Source organism: Leptinotarsa decemlineata, unplaced genomic scaffold (genome assembly GCF_025532065.1).
Source record: "Leptinotarsa decemlineata unplaced genomic scaffold, Ldec_3_MD MMD2_tig00026294_RagTag_RagTag, whole genome shotgun sequence".
Classification (NCBI taxonomy): Eukaryota; Metazoa; Arthropoda; class Insecta; order Coleoptera; family Chrysomelidae; genus Leptinotarsa; species Leptinotarsa decemlineata.
The window spans coordinates 8,240,405-8,256,545 of record NW_027412674.1 but is presented as its reverse complement, the minus strand read 5'-3'; the positions used below and the strand labels follow the sequence as shown (position 1 = coordinate 8,256,545).

The window sequence follows — 16,141 nt, the reverse complement described above, 5'->3', positions numbered from 1 at the left end:
GAACATTAACAATCTCGCTGCCTGTTGTCCTGTTCGTTATTCTCGAATTCCTTAAAATGGGGCGAAGCCTAAAAGGTAGTCATCGGACAGCAAGCCATGATGATTAAACTTCTGAAGAAGCTAGCCACTCGGCCAGCGAAACGTCAGGAAGAAATTCCAAAAATCCACGGCTTTCAAACTCGAAAAGCAATGACACTGAAAACCTCAGTCGTAAAAGTCTAAACCATTTTGTCACAGGAAGTTTTATTTTTCATTTTTCATGATATCATGATGAGACTGACTTCAATGCACAATAAAAAAATGAAAAAAAATTTACAAGAACATGCGCTGACAAGATTGGAGGAAATAAAATACAAACTGGTTAGAATTGAACCTAGGCTCTAATTATAAACTCAAAGAACCTCAAAGAACAGGTGAGTTACCATATACAAAAGATTAGCATTGTTTTAATTCAGAGGAAACAGAATTTATGGACAGTGAACTCAAATACAATTACAAATACATTCATCAAAGTCAATACTCACAGTAAAAATTTAGCTGCAACCGCAACAGCTTTGGCTGCTGAAATGAAACCATCAGTCCACTGATGATTTCTTTTGTAGAAGTCTTTTGCACTAGCTGTACCCTTCAATTGAAAAAAAAAAGATCATTTAATTTACTGGTTGCATCAAAACTATTTTCAACTTATTCCAAAACGATCCTCTCAAGGGGTTAGATAAATAAAATACTGTCGAGAGTTAAAAAGTAGCTATCGTATAAGAAATCTACTTACCCTGCCTTGACCAACAATTTCTGCTTGTAGAAACCTCGACTTTTTTACTAACAATCTTATAGCGTGCATAAGTGATGTACAGGAATCCAAAATTTTTTCGTTTACCTCTAATTTTATACCAGAATCTGCAGCTCGAGAATTCGTTAACATATCCTACAAAATTTTTTGATTTCAATATGTTCCGCAACATTCGCAAAAAACTTTTATACCTGTATACGATTGGCAGCCTCTTCAATTGCTTTATCCATTGCCAACATTTCATTCTCCAACATGTCTGCCAAGTTCTCGGCATTTTCTCCTAGAAGGGAAGCATTGATGCTATCTGCAAGTGATGCTACATCGTTTAGCTTATCTATGGCTTCCTTCACGAATAATTCATTATTTGTATTTTCCTTGATACAGTGTAGAAGTTTCATCCCACTTATTCCCAACAATTTACAAGTCTCGGCCATTTCTGAAATGTGAAATAAACTAAATCAATGCCAAAATGAGTAGAAACAGATAATCATTGATGATAAGATACTGAATCTATTTTGGAGAAATAGCAGTGTCGAATATAGCAGCACTACTCACGGTTCTGTGATGAAAGTTACAAGCTAGGTTTCTGTTTCAAGTCATGACAAGTCTGCTAAGTGACGAAGAGATCACGCGATATCCATCATCAATATTCTCTCAGTGTCAACATTGCCTCATGGCCATTAATCTCTACTGGGTAGAAAGTTTACCCTGGTAGAGGAGGTAAATTTGAATCGTCAAATATAATATGGTAAGATGCCTTTTCTGCCTTCAAACCTTAGGTAGATGCCATCATTTCTTAATCATAGAACACGAGGGGAGTAGTATTTAGTTAACACTGACGAGGAGCATTGCAAAAATCCTAGATTCTACAAGATATGACAATCAAACCAAAACTCTCCCTTTTTTTACAACAATTTCTCCTTACATAATTTTTCTAGTTTCACTTTGGAACAAAATTTAAGACCAATTATAATTACAGTTTCTTGAAATTATAGAAAATTCTGGAAAGTTCTACTCATAAATCTGTAGACTTCTAGTTGAAATTCAAGTTTGTAACAATATTCTTAATTAAGTTATATGTTCGATAACAAGTAGTAAATAATTTAGAACGAATAAAAATTTTCTAATGGGTTGTAAATATTTTATATATTGTTGTGAATTATCCCCTGAAACAAAATAACGCCGGCCGCCGCTGGTCCTCGTCAATCTATTGTGACTCGACCAAAGTCGCGCTTAACTCGACTTGCGATTCTCGATCGTTCTAAATGTCGCATCGCTTCGAGAGTCTTCCATATCGGCTTCCAGAGACTTCCATTACATATATAAACACTAGCAACAGGCAGATGGGGAAATCTAGTTGAAAATGCGGTACTGAGTGAGACAGACATTCGAGATTAGTCTGAAGTTCGGTTGAAGCTTTGTGTTATAGTGGCAGTGAAGTAGTAAAATAAAGTTGAGTTTAATGGTGAAGTCTAGTCAATTATTGTCTAACCCACGGGGAAAACGTAAAAATATTTTCAGATATTTTTGTAGATTGATTATTTTGAATAAGTCATTTGCTTAACTGTTTACTTATTATTACACAATGGCTTAATAAAAGAAGTAATTACTGGGGGGAACATATAAGAACATTATAAAAAATAGAAGAAAGATACTTACTTTCTCCAAACATAATATCAGGACTTGTATTACAGGTAGCTCGTCCTTGAAGAATATAGGTTGAAAGTTTGTGAGATAACTGATTTGCAATACTTATAGAAGATGCATAGTCTGTATCACCAATATTCAAAGTAGCTTCCATCAACTCCTGACAAGATGCAGTCAAACTTCTCAAATAATCTGGACTGCATGTGAGAGCGGTCAGAGCTGGGTTGTCAACTTCATGTATAGCTTTTTTCATTATCTCTTCAGATGATTCGATAGATTTTCTAACAACTTCACGCAATATCTTTTCAGCTTCTGTTCGTTCTTGAAATGAAAATGACAATAACTATTTACTTGTGAAGAATACTTCAAAACTAAACTGTCAGAAATTACCACTATCCAGTGGATTTCAATAGAAGTAGGCAAATCCTTTTCAAACTCTATTTCATTGGCATATGGTTTAATAAACATTTTCGTTTTTTCTCGAGGAAATTGCAAAGAATACTTTCTATATGTTCGTCAAAGAATACTTTCTATATGTTCGTTTCTATTATTTATATACAACTATTTTTTGAAGAGCAATAGCATTTTAATATCCTGAACTAAATCATGAAAAACAGTTTGGTAAAACAACACCGTAATCATGCCCCAGCCACCGTATTCACCAGATTTGGTCCCCTTTGACTTTTCTCTGTTCCAAGAATGAAGATACCCACGAAAGAAGGGCGTTTTTCCACGATTGAAAAGATAATAAAATTGAAATTAATGAATAAATATTTTTTTACAAAAATAAAAATTCAACTCATTTTTTGAACAGACCTTTTATTTTTAGGCATAATGACACAGTTGTGAGAACAGAGAACTGTTTTTGAGTTATGAATAAGTGAACGTCATCTCCCGAAGGCGTCAATTTGGTTGGTGAACTCGCGTCGAGAAGAGTGTTCCATTTCTGGTGTTTGGGAACAGTGTTTATTTTCTATTTATTTCACGCCAGAGTATCAGTTCTCCCTTTCACTTCAGTATTTAATGTTGGTGCCAGGGTAATTACCCCCATTCCCCCCACCCATAAATTTGGTCTTGTTTACATGCTTTACAGCTTCAAGCTCAAAATATTTTGTTCACATATTCGTTATTGAAAAAGTTGATGAAACTAGACATTTCAATAAAGGTACTCTTCACTTATTTCTCTCAGCTCAGCAATTACTTCATCACAGTTGTGGAGTCTATACGAAGTCAATCCGAACAGCTAAATGAAAGACTGATGTACCAGTTTACATACATTTACTAGTTAATACCATAAAAAACCTCTCACATAAAAATTATTTAGAAAAAAAATTATAGCACGCCGACCATGCCATGCAAAGAAACTGCCGACGTTCGGTAACTATTTAGTTTTTATGCCATTCGAATCGACTTTGTATATATTATATATGGTTTTCCAAAGTAACAAACATTTTTCGTAGTGTTGAAGAGCTTACCACACGAACATTGTTTTTCTAAATCCAATACTTTATGGTATAGTTCTTCTGACCTCTTTCTCATTTCTTCTTTTTCTTCACTTATCATTGCCAGTTTAGTTTTAACAATATCTCTTTCCCTAGAAGCATCATTAACACTTTTTTTGAGAATCTGGAAAATGATTTGTATTTCATATCAGTTTGGAATTAGTCTACAATAATATTACTTCAGTTTCCATGTTGAACAGTTCTTTGTCTTTTTGTAAGGTAGAGAGCTCTTCGCTTCTTCGTTTTTCTTCTTCTTCCAATCTTTCTTTATCCTTTTCTAAATCATTCAGACGTTCTAAACTTTTCATGGCTCCAAATAACTTCTTCTCCACATCAGCTTTCTTGAAAAAAACTTGGTTTCAAACAGATTGATCTAGTTTTCTTCTTATGAAATTTACTAACCTCTCTAATTTTTTGAATGTGTTCATCGCGAAGTTTTACATAAAGATCTTTCAACTTGTCGAATTTTTCATTCTTGACTTTCTCTGTAACAGAAAATTATGCCTTGAGAAACTTACTAAAATACAATTACTCACACAAGATATGATCAAGACTAAACCATAATATTTGTTTGGTTTAACCTAATAACATAAAAGATACTAGCGCCTTTCCCATTTGTTCTTAAAACGCAATTGTAACCTATTGTAACTTCTATGTTGACGCAATGCAATCTTGATTCACAAATTATAAAACTACTTAATGAGTTTTAAAATGTCTGAGAAAACTCACGTTCAGAATCCTGAGACTGGGCAACAGCAAAAGATTGATTCAGTAAGTCCTCTTTTATTTGTCGTTCCTGTAGAAGTTCACCATCTTTAGTTGCAAGATCAGTTTCTAGATGCATAATTTTATTGTGTAATTTTGAAACGTCTTCCTCATTCTTGGCCATTAGAGCATTCACTTCATGACTGAAATGCGAAAAGAATCGTTCAGACATAGCTACAAATATATTTTTTGACAGTTGCAGTCAAATCAAATTACACTTCAAAAATATTTCAAGAAAAATCTAGAATTCTATGGAAATTCCAATAGTAATCTTTTGATTAATAGTGTATGTGAAAAATACTATATTTCACTATAGGAAATTTGTTAGTGAAAATATCCTAAATTCATCATATGCCAGTTTTTCTTTAATAAAAATTGAATTCTAGTCTCACTAATAACGTGAAAGTTTTGTTTACGAACCAGTTATAATTATTAAATACGTATTTATCATTGAATATTACCTAGAATAATCATTGTTCAAAAAGAATTCTGAAAGTTCCTGATTTTCGGTAAAAATACATCTTGAGAATCCATAAATTAGAATACAGGATAACCTTCAACTTTATATTTAATAAATATAGTTTAAAAAACTAAAAAACACGCTTTTAAAGAACATCGAACTAAATAGTTAAAAATAATTCTTGTTTAAATAAGCTTCAAACAATAATACTAGTATTTTTCGTTCGTTATTGTTTTGAGCTTATTGAAATTGTTTTTAATTTTTTAGTTCGATGTTCTTCAAAAGCGTTTTTTTTAAACTACATTTATTTTTCATTTTTTAGTTTCGTATGCTATAAAAGCGTGTATTTCAGTATTTTACTAAACTATACTATATTTTATCTAAACTTTGGGATTAATCAGCCATATATTGCTTAGAAAAATGACCAGTGATATTTTCGGTTACGTACAGCGCCATCTGCCCGCGAATAGATCAAGCAATAATGTTGATATATCAAGGAGGTTCCGTACAGCGTCATCTGCCCGCGAATAGATCAAGAAATAATGTCGATAATTCTGTCAATTACAGATCCCGAGCTCGAGAGTTACAAGCAAACTGAAAAACAAATATACATACAGGTGAAGTTAATATAAAGCGTATAAAAAAGAACATTAAAAAGTTTACGATCTCAAACAATACAATAAGGATGCTGTGTTGAAGAAAACTTAATAATAATAAATGTTTTCATTGATATACTACAAATAAATATATAGTTTGTTTGAAAAGTTTGGTCCATTTTAATGTTATGCGTTTTTGTAGCTCCACAGCTCAATGAATATTTATTCTACTGTGTCGTGGTATATACTGATCGATAGAGAATTTTGTACTCTACACATTGATGCTGCTCATTTTTTCCAAATTTTAATTTTTTGTCTCTGTCAGTAAGCGATTTTCGGCCAATTGTTCTCTACGAATTAAAATTGAAACAAAGCGCTGCCGAAACAGAACGAAAAATTAACCAGGCATTTGGCAATGATAGAGTTAATGAACGCAGTGTTCAACGTTGGTTTCTGAATTTTCTTTCTGGAGATTTTGGCATCGAAGATGAGCCCTGAAATGTGTTACGTAATTTTTTTTCCGGCTTACTTATTCAATCATTAATTCATATATGGGGTATTTTAGATATAAACGGGATAGGGTTATTTACTCCCAACTAGCTTTTAGACAGTATCAAGGGCGGGGTGAGTTATACAAATTATTTATGTTCCAAGGGTGCCAAAAGATTTACTATTAACCCTATATAACGTAATAGTAAGCAGATCCAAATCTATAAATTATCCACGATACAATAATGCTCCAATAAAACTCAAAATTTGGCAAATGGATAGATATATTGACATATTTCTACACAGGGTTTGGCAATGTGCAACGAAAACCGTAACTAATAAATAATAGCCAACCACTCGGAGGGGGGGGGGGGGGGTCGTGCACGACAGAGAAAACTTGACAGGGTGTTTGGGAAAAAGAAAACTACCCCTTCAATCTCCTGCACAACGAGGGGGAAAACTTATTCTCTAGTTAGAAATTCATGAAGATAAATTTGACCAGAAGACATGATATTGGTAATGTGAAGGTATTGGTATAAAAAATATATATTTAATTTTTACTCAAAAGGAAAGTTCCTAATGCCGCTATGCGGTACTTAGCCTCGATTTCAAAGGGGCAGCTGTAATACGGCACTATTGCGCTACTCCATCAAGGAAGAGGATGAAAACCTATGTGACATTTCCTCATTTCCTTGTTCCCAAATGACTGTTCGTATAATAATATCGGGTTTTTCTGGGTGGTACACAAGTTATTAAAAAAAAACACCTGAAATTAAACTATTGTTGGATTCCTCATATTATGGGATATATTGTAGTCCTGTGATGACACAAGGATTAATACTTAAAAACTCACCTCCAATTATCGAACCCTAATAATTCGAAGACGTTTTCATATACAGTTGGAAAAAAACTGATATAAATATCCTCCGAAGAGATAAGAAAACGGAATTCTCAACCTTCCAAATCAGCACCATTACGAATATGTTTCTGTGAACATATGAATTACAACCGCTCATAGCGTTTTACGAAAATTCCTAAGTTAAATTCACAGTTCGAGTATCATTGTCAATTTCCACCTCAAAATGATTAAAATACCTTGGCCAAGGACCAACAAGGTTTCTAATTTTACCGTTAGACCTCGATATGAGCTATAGTAGTTGGGTAAACGACAATAAATAGGTACCTTTTATGGATAACGTAACAAGTGGTCGACCTACAGTAATCCAGGACAAGGATTTAAGGACTCTGGTGGAAACTGACACATCACAAAGGTGTCTGGGATGGCGGAAGAACTGGGCGTCAGCCCCCATATGGTTTTGATGATTTAAAACGTATTGGAAAGGTCAGAAAGTTCGAAAAATGAGTGTCCCACGATTTGAACGATCAACAGAAATTGCCACGTTTTGAGGTCTGCTCTTCTTTGCTTTCGAGCAACCAAAACGATCCTTTATTTGGATTGGATCGTCACGTGTGACGGAAAGTGGATCCTCTACAACAGAAGACGTTCAGGACAGCGGTTGGACACCGATGAGCCACTCAGGCACTTCCCAAAGGCAAAAACCCACAAAAAAAGTGGCTGGTGTAATTCACTATAACTTTCTGCAAGCAGGCCAAACTATCACAGTAGAATCCTATATTTTTTTTTAAAGAACTTTATTCAAATAATGCAATCATGGTGACAATAAACATTTTAAATAGTAATTGAGATAGCAGCACTATCCAAAAAAAAAAGTTATCCAAAGCAGTACCAACAAGCTGGTTTCGGAAAACTAGCTAAAAACAATATAATGATACTTTATGCAGTACAACAAAATAATATTATCAAGATTAACTTGAGAATACATAATACAAATGTGAATAAAATAAAAAACTGAATAGTAATTAATACAGAGAATTGAATAGATTCAAGCCGTTCCTTCATTGAGTATGCTAGTATAAAAACTCTTTATTTTATTCTTAAAGATACTGAAATTAGGGCTATCTGTTATTTCCTTGGGAAGAGAATTTATAAGTTTTCATGCATAGTGTAATGGGATTATTTAAGCCAATATTAGTGTTAGGAATCACACGTTAAAAAGGCGAGACCTCGTTAATTCTTAACTCGCACAAGTTTCGACTAGTACGTACAGATTCTAAAAAGACATTATAATGGGTACGAGTATTGTGTTCGTGGAGCTGATTAACGTAAGTGAAGTTGGTATTACATTTGACTTGTTCATGCATAACCTTGTACGCAAATTTACCTTGCTCAATTTCTAGAACATCCTGTACAGGGAGTATCTTGGTTACACTGTTTAAAGTATCAGCTGAGGTTCTGTAGACAAGCCTGAATAACATTTTCACGACTTTGTTTTGAAGTATTTCTACTTTTTTGAATAATGTCTGCCCACATGTACCCAATATAGGAATTAAATAGCTAAAAATTGATAAGAAATATGCACTGTATATTTGATGGAGTGAAGATGGGCGTAAGTAGGTTCTAGAACGATATAGGACACTAACCATGGTGTGATATGGTTATTCCAGCATAGGTTTTCATTGACTATTAGTCCCAGGCAATTGGTATTATGGACTCTCGTTATTTCTTTGTCTCCTAACTCCACTATGATGACCTGTTGTTTCATGTTTCTTTGAGAAAAGATTATAAAAGTAGTCTTCTTTACATTGATCTGATCTATAATGAGGAAATCGACGAAATGTACCGAAAATTGCGTCAACAGCAGCTGACATTGATCAACAAAAGAAGTCCGATCCTGCTCCACGACAACGCCCGTCCGCATGTTTCACAGAAAATTGAACGAAATGAGCGTCGAAGTACTGCCTCATCCAACACACTTTCCAGACCTCTTGCTAACCGACTAGCATATTTTCAAACACTTCCTCAACTTTCTAACCGGTAGAACCTTCGCCAATCAGGACCAGGAAATACGTCCTTCCTCGACTTCATCGAATCCCGAGTACACAATTTTTATGCTGACAAAATTAATTGACTTGTTTTACGTTGGCAAAAGTGCATTTATTCAATTGGTGCTATTTCGATTATATTAAATAAGTATTCACTGAGATATTTACGGTTTAAAATACTCATAAAAACGGAAAAAACTTTCGAAACAACCTAATAATTACATATGCTTCATGTATACAAAAATCTACATCAATAGACAGAGTTCAATTCCTATCCTTCCACTTTTTATTATCCAAAGAAAGATTATATATTTGTGATTAGGAATGAGTAAGGAATATGAAATTTAATAATGATAAATGGTTTTTCGTCCACCACCGACCTCGTTGAGATCGGTCTTTTGAGAATTTGATAACACAGAGTTGTGAATGAAACATTTAACAAAAAAGACTAACCGTAATTTTTCACACTGTGCTCTTAAAAACTCCCTTTCGTTGATGATTTCCTGATGTGCAGCCAAATTGATGCTTGTATCACTGGAATTGTGGTTTTCCATTAGCCCTTCATCGGTCGTGTCAATTAGACTTCCCTCAACTATTGGTACCTCTTCATGATCTGGCTCTTGGGGAACTACCACTTCTTGAGTTACGTATGTTCTAAAATCGCCCATTATAAGGAAATTCGGTGGATTCTGAAAAGATTACCATAAAAATAAATGGATGACAGTATGCCATAATGACAGATGTTAAAAATGTCTGTTCATTTGCTCTACTTTGTGCCACTCTCAGGACATTCTGAAAACACTTTCCAATCTTTGAGTAATTGTCAACAAGTATAGAGTAAATCCTATGAACTCACATTTGAAAATATTTTGTGTGGCCCAGTACTATGGGAACTTATAAAATTTAGAAAAATATCTTCTTTTGAATGTCTTTTCGTGTTCAAATTAACACCCATATCTGAATATTTGACTCGCTTTGTTGTAGACTCTGGAATTATTTTATCTTAATGAATGCCTTTAACAATAAAAACCACACTTTCTTTATCTAATCATTTAATCTATTCATCTACATTTCACATGCTTAATCTAATCACTACAAATATACTAAGAAACAGTTACAAAGATCATAGTCGGAATTTGCAAGATGTATTTTCTGAGAATACTACATCATCTATGAGAGTTACATCCCAGTACGGCAAATGAACAACTTATTGATAAAATTAAAAAGTTCAGTCTATTGAAATCAATCTAGCGACAACAACATTGCCGTTTTGACTCTCCGTATTGCTTGTGTCAGTATCATTTGTGCTATTCATATTACTGTCATTTGAAACAGAATGAACTTCAACTTGTTTTGTCTCTTGAAGAGAAATACATGTAACAAGTTCTTCTTCCAAGTCAATTACCTCAGGCAAGGGGGGAATGGCGATTAAATCCTTAAAATACTGCAGGTTATTGGTGCTTTCATAAAACTTCTTCAGAGCACTGAACTGTTTCAGAAATCTCTCTCTATGACCTGACAAAGTGTCTGGTGGAAGAGTCATATGGAGTTTGAACATTATCTTCACGCAGTAGTCATATAGTTTAGAGGCATCTTGTATACACGGAATCAAAGGAGATAATCTACATTGTCCTGCACTCGTCATGGAATTCGATCGAGCCATGTTGAGAGACCCAAAAACTGAAAAATTACAGAAATTTCATTATCGTGGTGGTGAAATAACTTCTATTAGGTTGTTTCAAAAGCTTTTTCCGTTTTATTGTTACGTGATTTTGTACTTATCAATGGAAAATTGGGTACTCTATACATTTATCGCAGTAGAATAATACAAGCAGTAGGCTCTCTTACTATGTAATCCGCCCGAGTTGCCGGGGACCTTCAACCACTCTTAAAATGAGATTCTCATCCAACGCGTTCAGTGCTGTAGTATCGAAGGATTTGACGGTACAACAGACAAATTTAAAAAATACTACATGTATAAAACAAACTATGTCCTTTATTTAAGCACTGAAAGCAAGAAATTCATCCATACTGTAGAAGCAGTTATCCAACAAGAATCCATATAACTCATTCCTCATTACAGTTCTACTTTTATTGATCCCTATATAAGTTGTTATTTTATTGAAGCATTTAATACCCGAGTATTTTAGGGAATGGGAAATGTTCCTCAATTTGGGTTATTACAGCAAATGCAAGTTTGAACAAAATAAAGTTGAGTTTGATTCATGAGTTTTTCAAATTCACTTCGAAAAGTATTCAGATTGATGTTTCAAATGTTGGGTTCTAATTTTTAAAGGGATTTGTTTCTAATTCACATATTGGCAACATCGCCTAGAATGCTAGATCAGAGAAGAAGAAGAATCATGTCAATAGTGTCAAATTAAGGCAAAATATAAATTATAGTTCAGTACCACCTCCACAAGACACATAAACAACAGTTGTTTTGTTATTTATTTGTATAGAGGAAGATAGGTTGGGTGCACAAAATGTCATATGTCACAGAATGTCTCGGAACTCGAAACATAAGTAAACAGAACAGTACGCCTCTGAAATATGTCATCTTTGTTTGTCTCATACAGGTAACAGATTCATTGTCCTTTATTAGCTATAACCGATGTTGCCAAATAGTGAAATAGAAATGAATCCCTTTAAATGTTGAATGCATTATTTTCTTCTTTTTTAAGTATTTAAATAATTTTTTAAAGAAAAAGGTTGAAATGATATATTTAAATTGCGTTGTTTTAGAGCTCTTTTACAAAAACTACTTGATTTCCGTCAGGAGGAACATTCCCCATTCTTACTGACACTTAAGCGAGAGTAGGGGTGGTATAAAGTATCTTCACCCCGAGTAGCGTAATTATGTATATCCGAGTTTTTTGCTATTATCATAGCTTTAATATGTAGAGGCACGTCAATGGTAAGATTTTAAATTTTTTAAATAGTGGTTTACAATAGTCCAGTGGACGAGACTTGTTCATACAGCGAATTACTCTTTTCTAAACCTTAAAAATGCGGTCAGTATATACAGAGTTACCCCAGAAGATCAATCCAAACTGTAGCCTTGATTGTACCAGTCCCTGATACATGAGTTTAATAACTTGTATAGAGACAGTGTCTCGCAGATTCAGAACTGCGTAGTTTGCACTGCCAACCTTTACACATAAACCGTCAATATGTGCCTTCATGTTAGCTTTTAATCCAGGAGTATTCCTAAAAATCTAGCAGTGTTAATGAACGTCCTATTCGACCTTGGTTTGAGAAATTTCTTCCTGGAGATTTTAGCATCGAAGATGAGCCCCGAAGTGGTCGACCTGCAGTAATCCAGGACGAGGATTTGAGGATGCTGGTGGAGATTGACTCATCACAAACGGTGAGTGAGATGGCGGAAAACTGGACGTTCGCTCTCATGCAGTGGTTGGACACCGATTTTGCCTTCCCAAAATCGACGAAATGTACAAAAAATTGGCCAGTGCCAAGAGAAGAGGTCCGCTCCTACTCCACGACAACGTCCGTCCGCACGTTTCACAAATCATCTTCGGAAAAATAAACAAATTGAGCGTCGAAGTTCTGGTTCATTCATCCACCATATTCCCCAGACCTCTGGCCAACGGACTACCACTTGCACTTTGATAACTTTCTCACCGGTATAACTTTCACCAATCGACTTCATAGAATCCCGAGCACTGAAATAATCGACTTGCGTTACGTTGGCAAAAGTGAACTGATTTAAATGGAGCTTATTTCGATTGAATTGAATAAGTATTCACCGAGATATTACAGTTTTAAGTAGACTAAGAAAAACGGGCAAAACTTTTGAAACAATCTAATAGAATTATTCTAGTTTCATCATAGAAAGGCAATGGACATGAATAAATTGTTATCACCCAAAAACATTACCTGCATCCTGCAATTCCAAAATGTGATCCAAATAATCAAACATTTCAACTGTCATCTCAAAACTGAAAAATTAAAAATGTTGATTTAGTGAACATTTGGAAATATACATAATTGAATAGTAAAAAAACTGTATCAGCTAAATACAGAACAGCACCTTCTATAGCTCCCTAGATATCTTTATCTCTCTCTCTTTTATATTGACAATTACAAAGATCACACTAGGTCACTTCATTTTTAAACAGATCCTGTACCAAACAAGGAAGCATGCACACATAAAAAACAATGGACACTTGGTAATGCTAAAGAATTCAAGTAAAACAATGACAAAGACAGGAACACATAACTAGCTCTTTGTTTTTAAAAAAATCTGTGTGTTATTTATAAGATATACTCATCAAAAAAACAAAATCACATCATCATTATTATCCTGCAAAATTCCTATATGTCAATATTTTGTCTGAATTTTCAAATTTTTTCTATATACTTTCTAAACGAATTTACCGATATTACTGTTCCTTCAATTTTTTCATTAAGTGTATGCATGCAACCGTCATATCAATTTCCTGAATATCGGCTTAACAAAAATTCAAATTTCAGATGGTCTATCTCAATATTTTTTTACATATCAATTCATTTAATATAAGATATCTATCATATCACAATAACACTGATGATTTTCAAACAAGACTCGACCTCTAACGGAAGCAAGAAACTCTTTGGAAGGTTCGAAATAGATGAACATTTCAACCTAGCAGACCACTATTATAATATTCATGCGGTCATTGTTCATTGTGGTTCTGGCGTTGAATTTGGTCATTATTAAGCCTTGGTCAAAGACGAAACGGACTGGTTTAAGTTTGACGATAGTCGTGTCACGAAGGGTTCTGGTGATGCATTGAATTTATTGTAGCCTCTGGAGACACCCTACATTTTGTTTTATAAGAGAGAGGACATTGTTAGATCAAGATCTTCAGATGATGTGGTGCTGCAGGTTTTTCCGGGTTTTCCTGCAGCTGAAAAAGCAAATGCGCCACTGGAATCAATGAAGTCGCCCCGGAGCGCCAATTAATTTTTATTGTTGTTTTTATTTTATTTTTATCATTGTTTTAATAAAATTTTTCATTAAAAAAAAAAGATATTTATCTATATCTAAGAACATATGGAATAGGAAATTATTATATGTTCAAGTAAAAATTATTACCAACTTTTTGGTGACATGAAAATACAAACTTTTAATTATAATTTGATGGATAACACTAAATTAGAAAACTTTCTTTGATGTTCTTAGAAAATATATCAAGATAGAAGATATTTTAAGTTTTTATATTATGATATCAAAATGTCAAATGACCGAAAGTCATATTTTCAAAAGTTTTGTACAATTTTAAAATCTCATGGTGGATACGACCTTTATTCACGAAACAATACCTAAATATTTTGTTGATTTTTATTACAAGATGACCGAATTATGATAAAATATCTAATTCGACAGAGGATATGAATTATAATAATAATAATAATTAAATTTTTATCATCCTGTAAGACAATCAAAAAGGTACATTGTGTAGGATTAGTCAGAAAAGAACTTAAAAGTATAACTAAAAATAAGACAATTTACTAAGAGTAATGCATTCATTGAAATTTTCATTTTATTATTCAATCATTTCCTGAAGGGAGTAATAGGTTTTTCTAGTAGAAAAGACTTAAGTGTAATTTTGAAGCTTTGGATAGTAGTAGAGTTTTTCAGTTCAAGTGGTAGAAGATTAAATAATCTGAGCCCTATTACATTGGGGGAATTGTAAGTCAGTGCATTTTTACAATATGGCATATGAAAGTCTGTCTTGTACCTGGTATCAATAGAATGCACATTTTCATTTCTTATGAAACAGTTACGGTTATCATATATAAAAACACATAATTCGAATATATACAGGCATGGCAATGTTAGTATTTCAAAATTTAAAAAAATGCGTTTACAGCTTGTATTTCTTGAGACTCCTGCTATACATCTTATAATCTTTTTCTGAGCGACAAAAACATCTTTGCATGAAGAGGAAGCTACCCAGAAAGTAATACCATACCGAAAACGTGATTCAACTTGAGCATGATACAGCATAATCAACTGTTTCTGGTCTAAAATATTACGAAGGTTTCTCAGAAGATAATTCATGGAGTTCAATTTTGATATAACTGTTCCACAATGAGTTTTCCAGCTGAGAAATTCATCCAAGTGTACACCTAAAAATCTCACCGTAGAGCACGGAGAAATTTCATCATCTTCAATTTGCAAGTTGAATCTGTCTATTTCTTTTTGTCTAGCATGAAATCTTATCAAACGTGTTTTTTGATTATTCAAATGTAGGGAATTTTCCTTGAACCTGGTGTTTAATTTTTGCAGGATTAAGTTACCTTTGGTTTGTAGATTTTGATCTATTTTATCTGATATAACCAGTGATGTGTCATCTGCATACAGTGTAAAATGAGCATATGTGGAGGTGGATTCCATATTATTTACATATAAGAAAAAAAAAGTATAGGGCCCAACACTGATCCCTGTGGGACACCTACATTAATATCCACATAATTGGATGTATATAACTTTCTCACATTATTATTATCATTGATGATACTGACATATTGCTTCCGTGTTGAGACAAACGTTTTCAGCCAGTTATAAATTGAAGAAGCAGATGAAAGAAGGAAATAACCCTCAAAACTATGTATAAACAATTTTTCACTTCCAAACGGCATCCTGATTCATTTGGCAGGTATAATTTTTCAGTAAACGTTGTGAAATTGCCTACAATAATCAACAAACTTGATGAATTTGGTTCCTTTTCCAACTGATCAAAAAACATAACTCAAATGAAACGAAAAAAGTCAAGTTCATTTCAAATTGCAAAAACATTCAAAAACCTCAGAACAGGAGATATTGAATGTGTGAAGATGTTGAATTGCAATTAAAAAAAGTTTAGGTAACAAAGTACTTTGCTTTGACAAGAAAGTTACTTGAAAGGCACTTCAATAATCTCATTCACTAATTCATCGTCATCATTATCTACATTTTCTGTAGTTGGCCAAGTGACTACTC

General features: G+C 33.7%; 1 protein-coding gene across 3 annotated transcripts in view; it reads right to left on the bottom strand.

Moving 5' to 3' along the window:
* The window catches only part of Hip1 (Huntingtin interacting protein 1), a 42,542-nt gene that overhangs the window by 4,013 nt on the left and 22,388 nt on the right, over nucleotides 1-16,141 (bottom strand). For all 3 annotated transcript variants that reach the window (XM_074180284.1, XM_074180285.1, XM_074180287.1), the window contains 11 exons: nucleotides 13,051-13,112; nucleotides 10,559-10,833; nucleotides 9,607-9,842; nucleotides 4,669-4,847; nucleotides 4,342-4,424; nucleotides 4,119-4,280; nucleotides 3,913-4,063; nucleotides 2,450-2,758; nucleotides 982-1,226; nucleotides 773-925; nucleotides 525-625 (listed from right to left, as the gene is read on the bottom strand). In XM_074180284.1, the coding sequence (XP_074036385.1) occupies nucleotides 525-625; nucleotides 773-925; nucleotides 982-1,226; nucleotides 2,450-2,758; nucleotides 3,913-4,063; nucleotides 4,119-4,280; nucleotides 4,342-4,424; nucleotides 4,669-4,847; nucleotides 9,607-9,842; nucleotides 10,559-10,833; nucleotides 13,051-13,112 (1,956 nt within the window). The remainder of the gene's footprint in view (nucleotides 1-524; nucleotides 626-772; nucleotides 926-981; nucleotides 1,227-2,449; nucleotides 2,759-3,912; nucleotides 4,064-4,118; nucleotides 4,281-4,341; nucleotides 4,425-4,668; nucleotides 4,848-9,606; nucleotides 9,843-10,558; nucleotides 10,834-13,050; nucleotides 13,113-16,141) is intronic.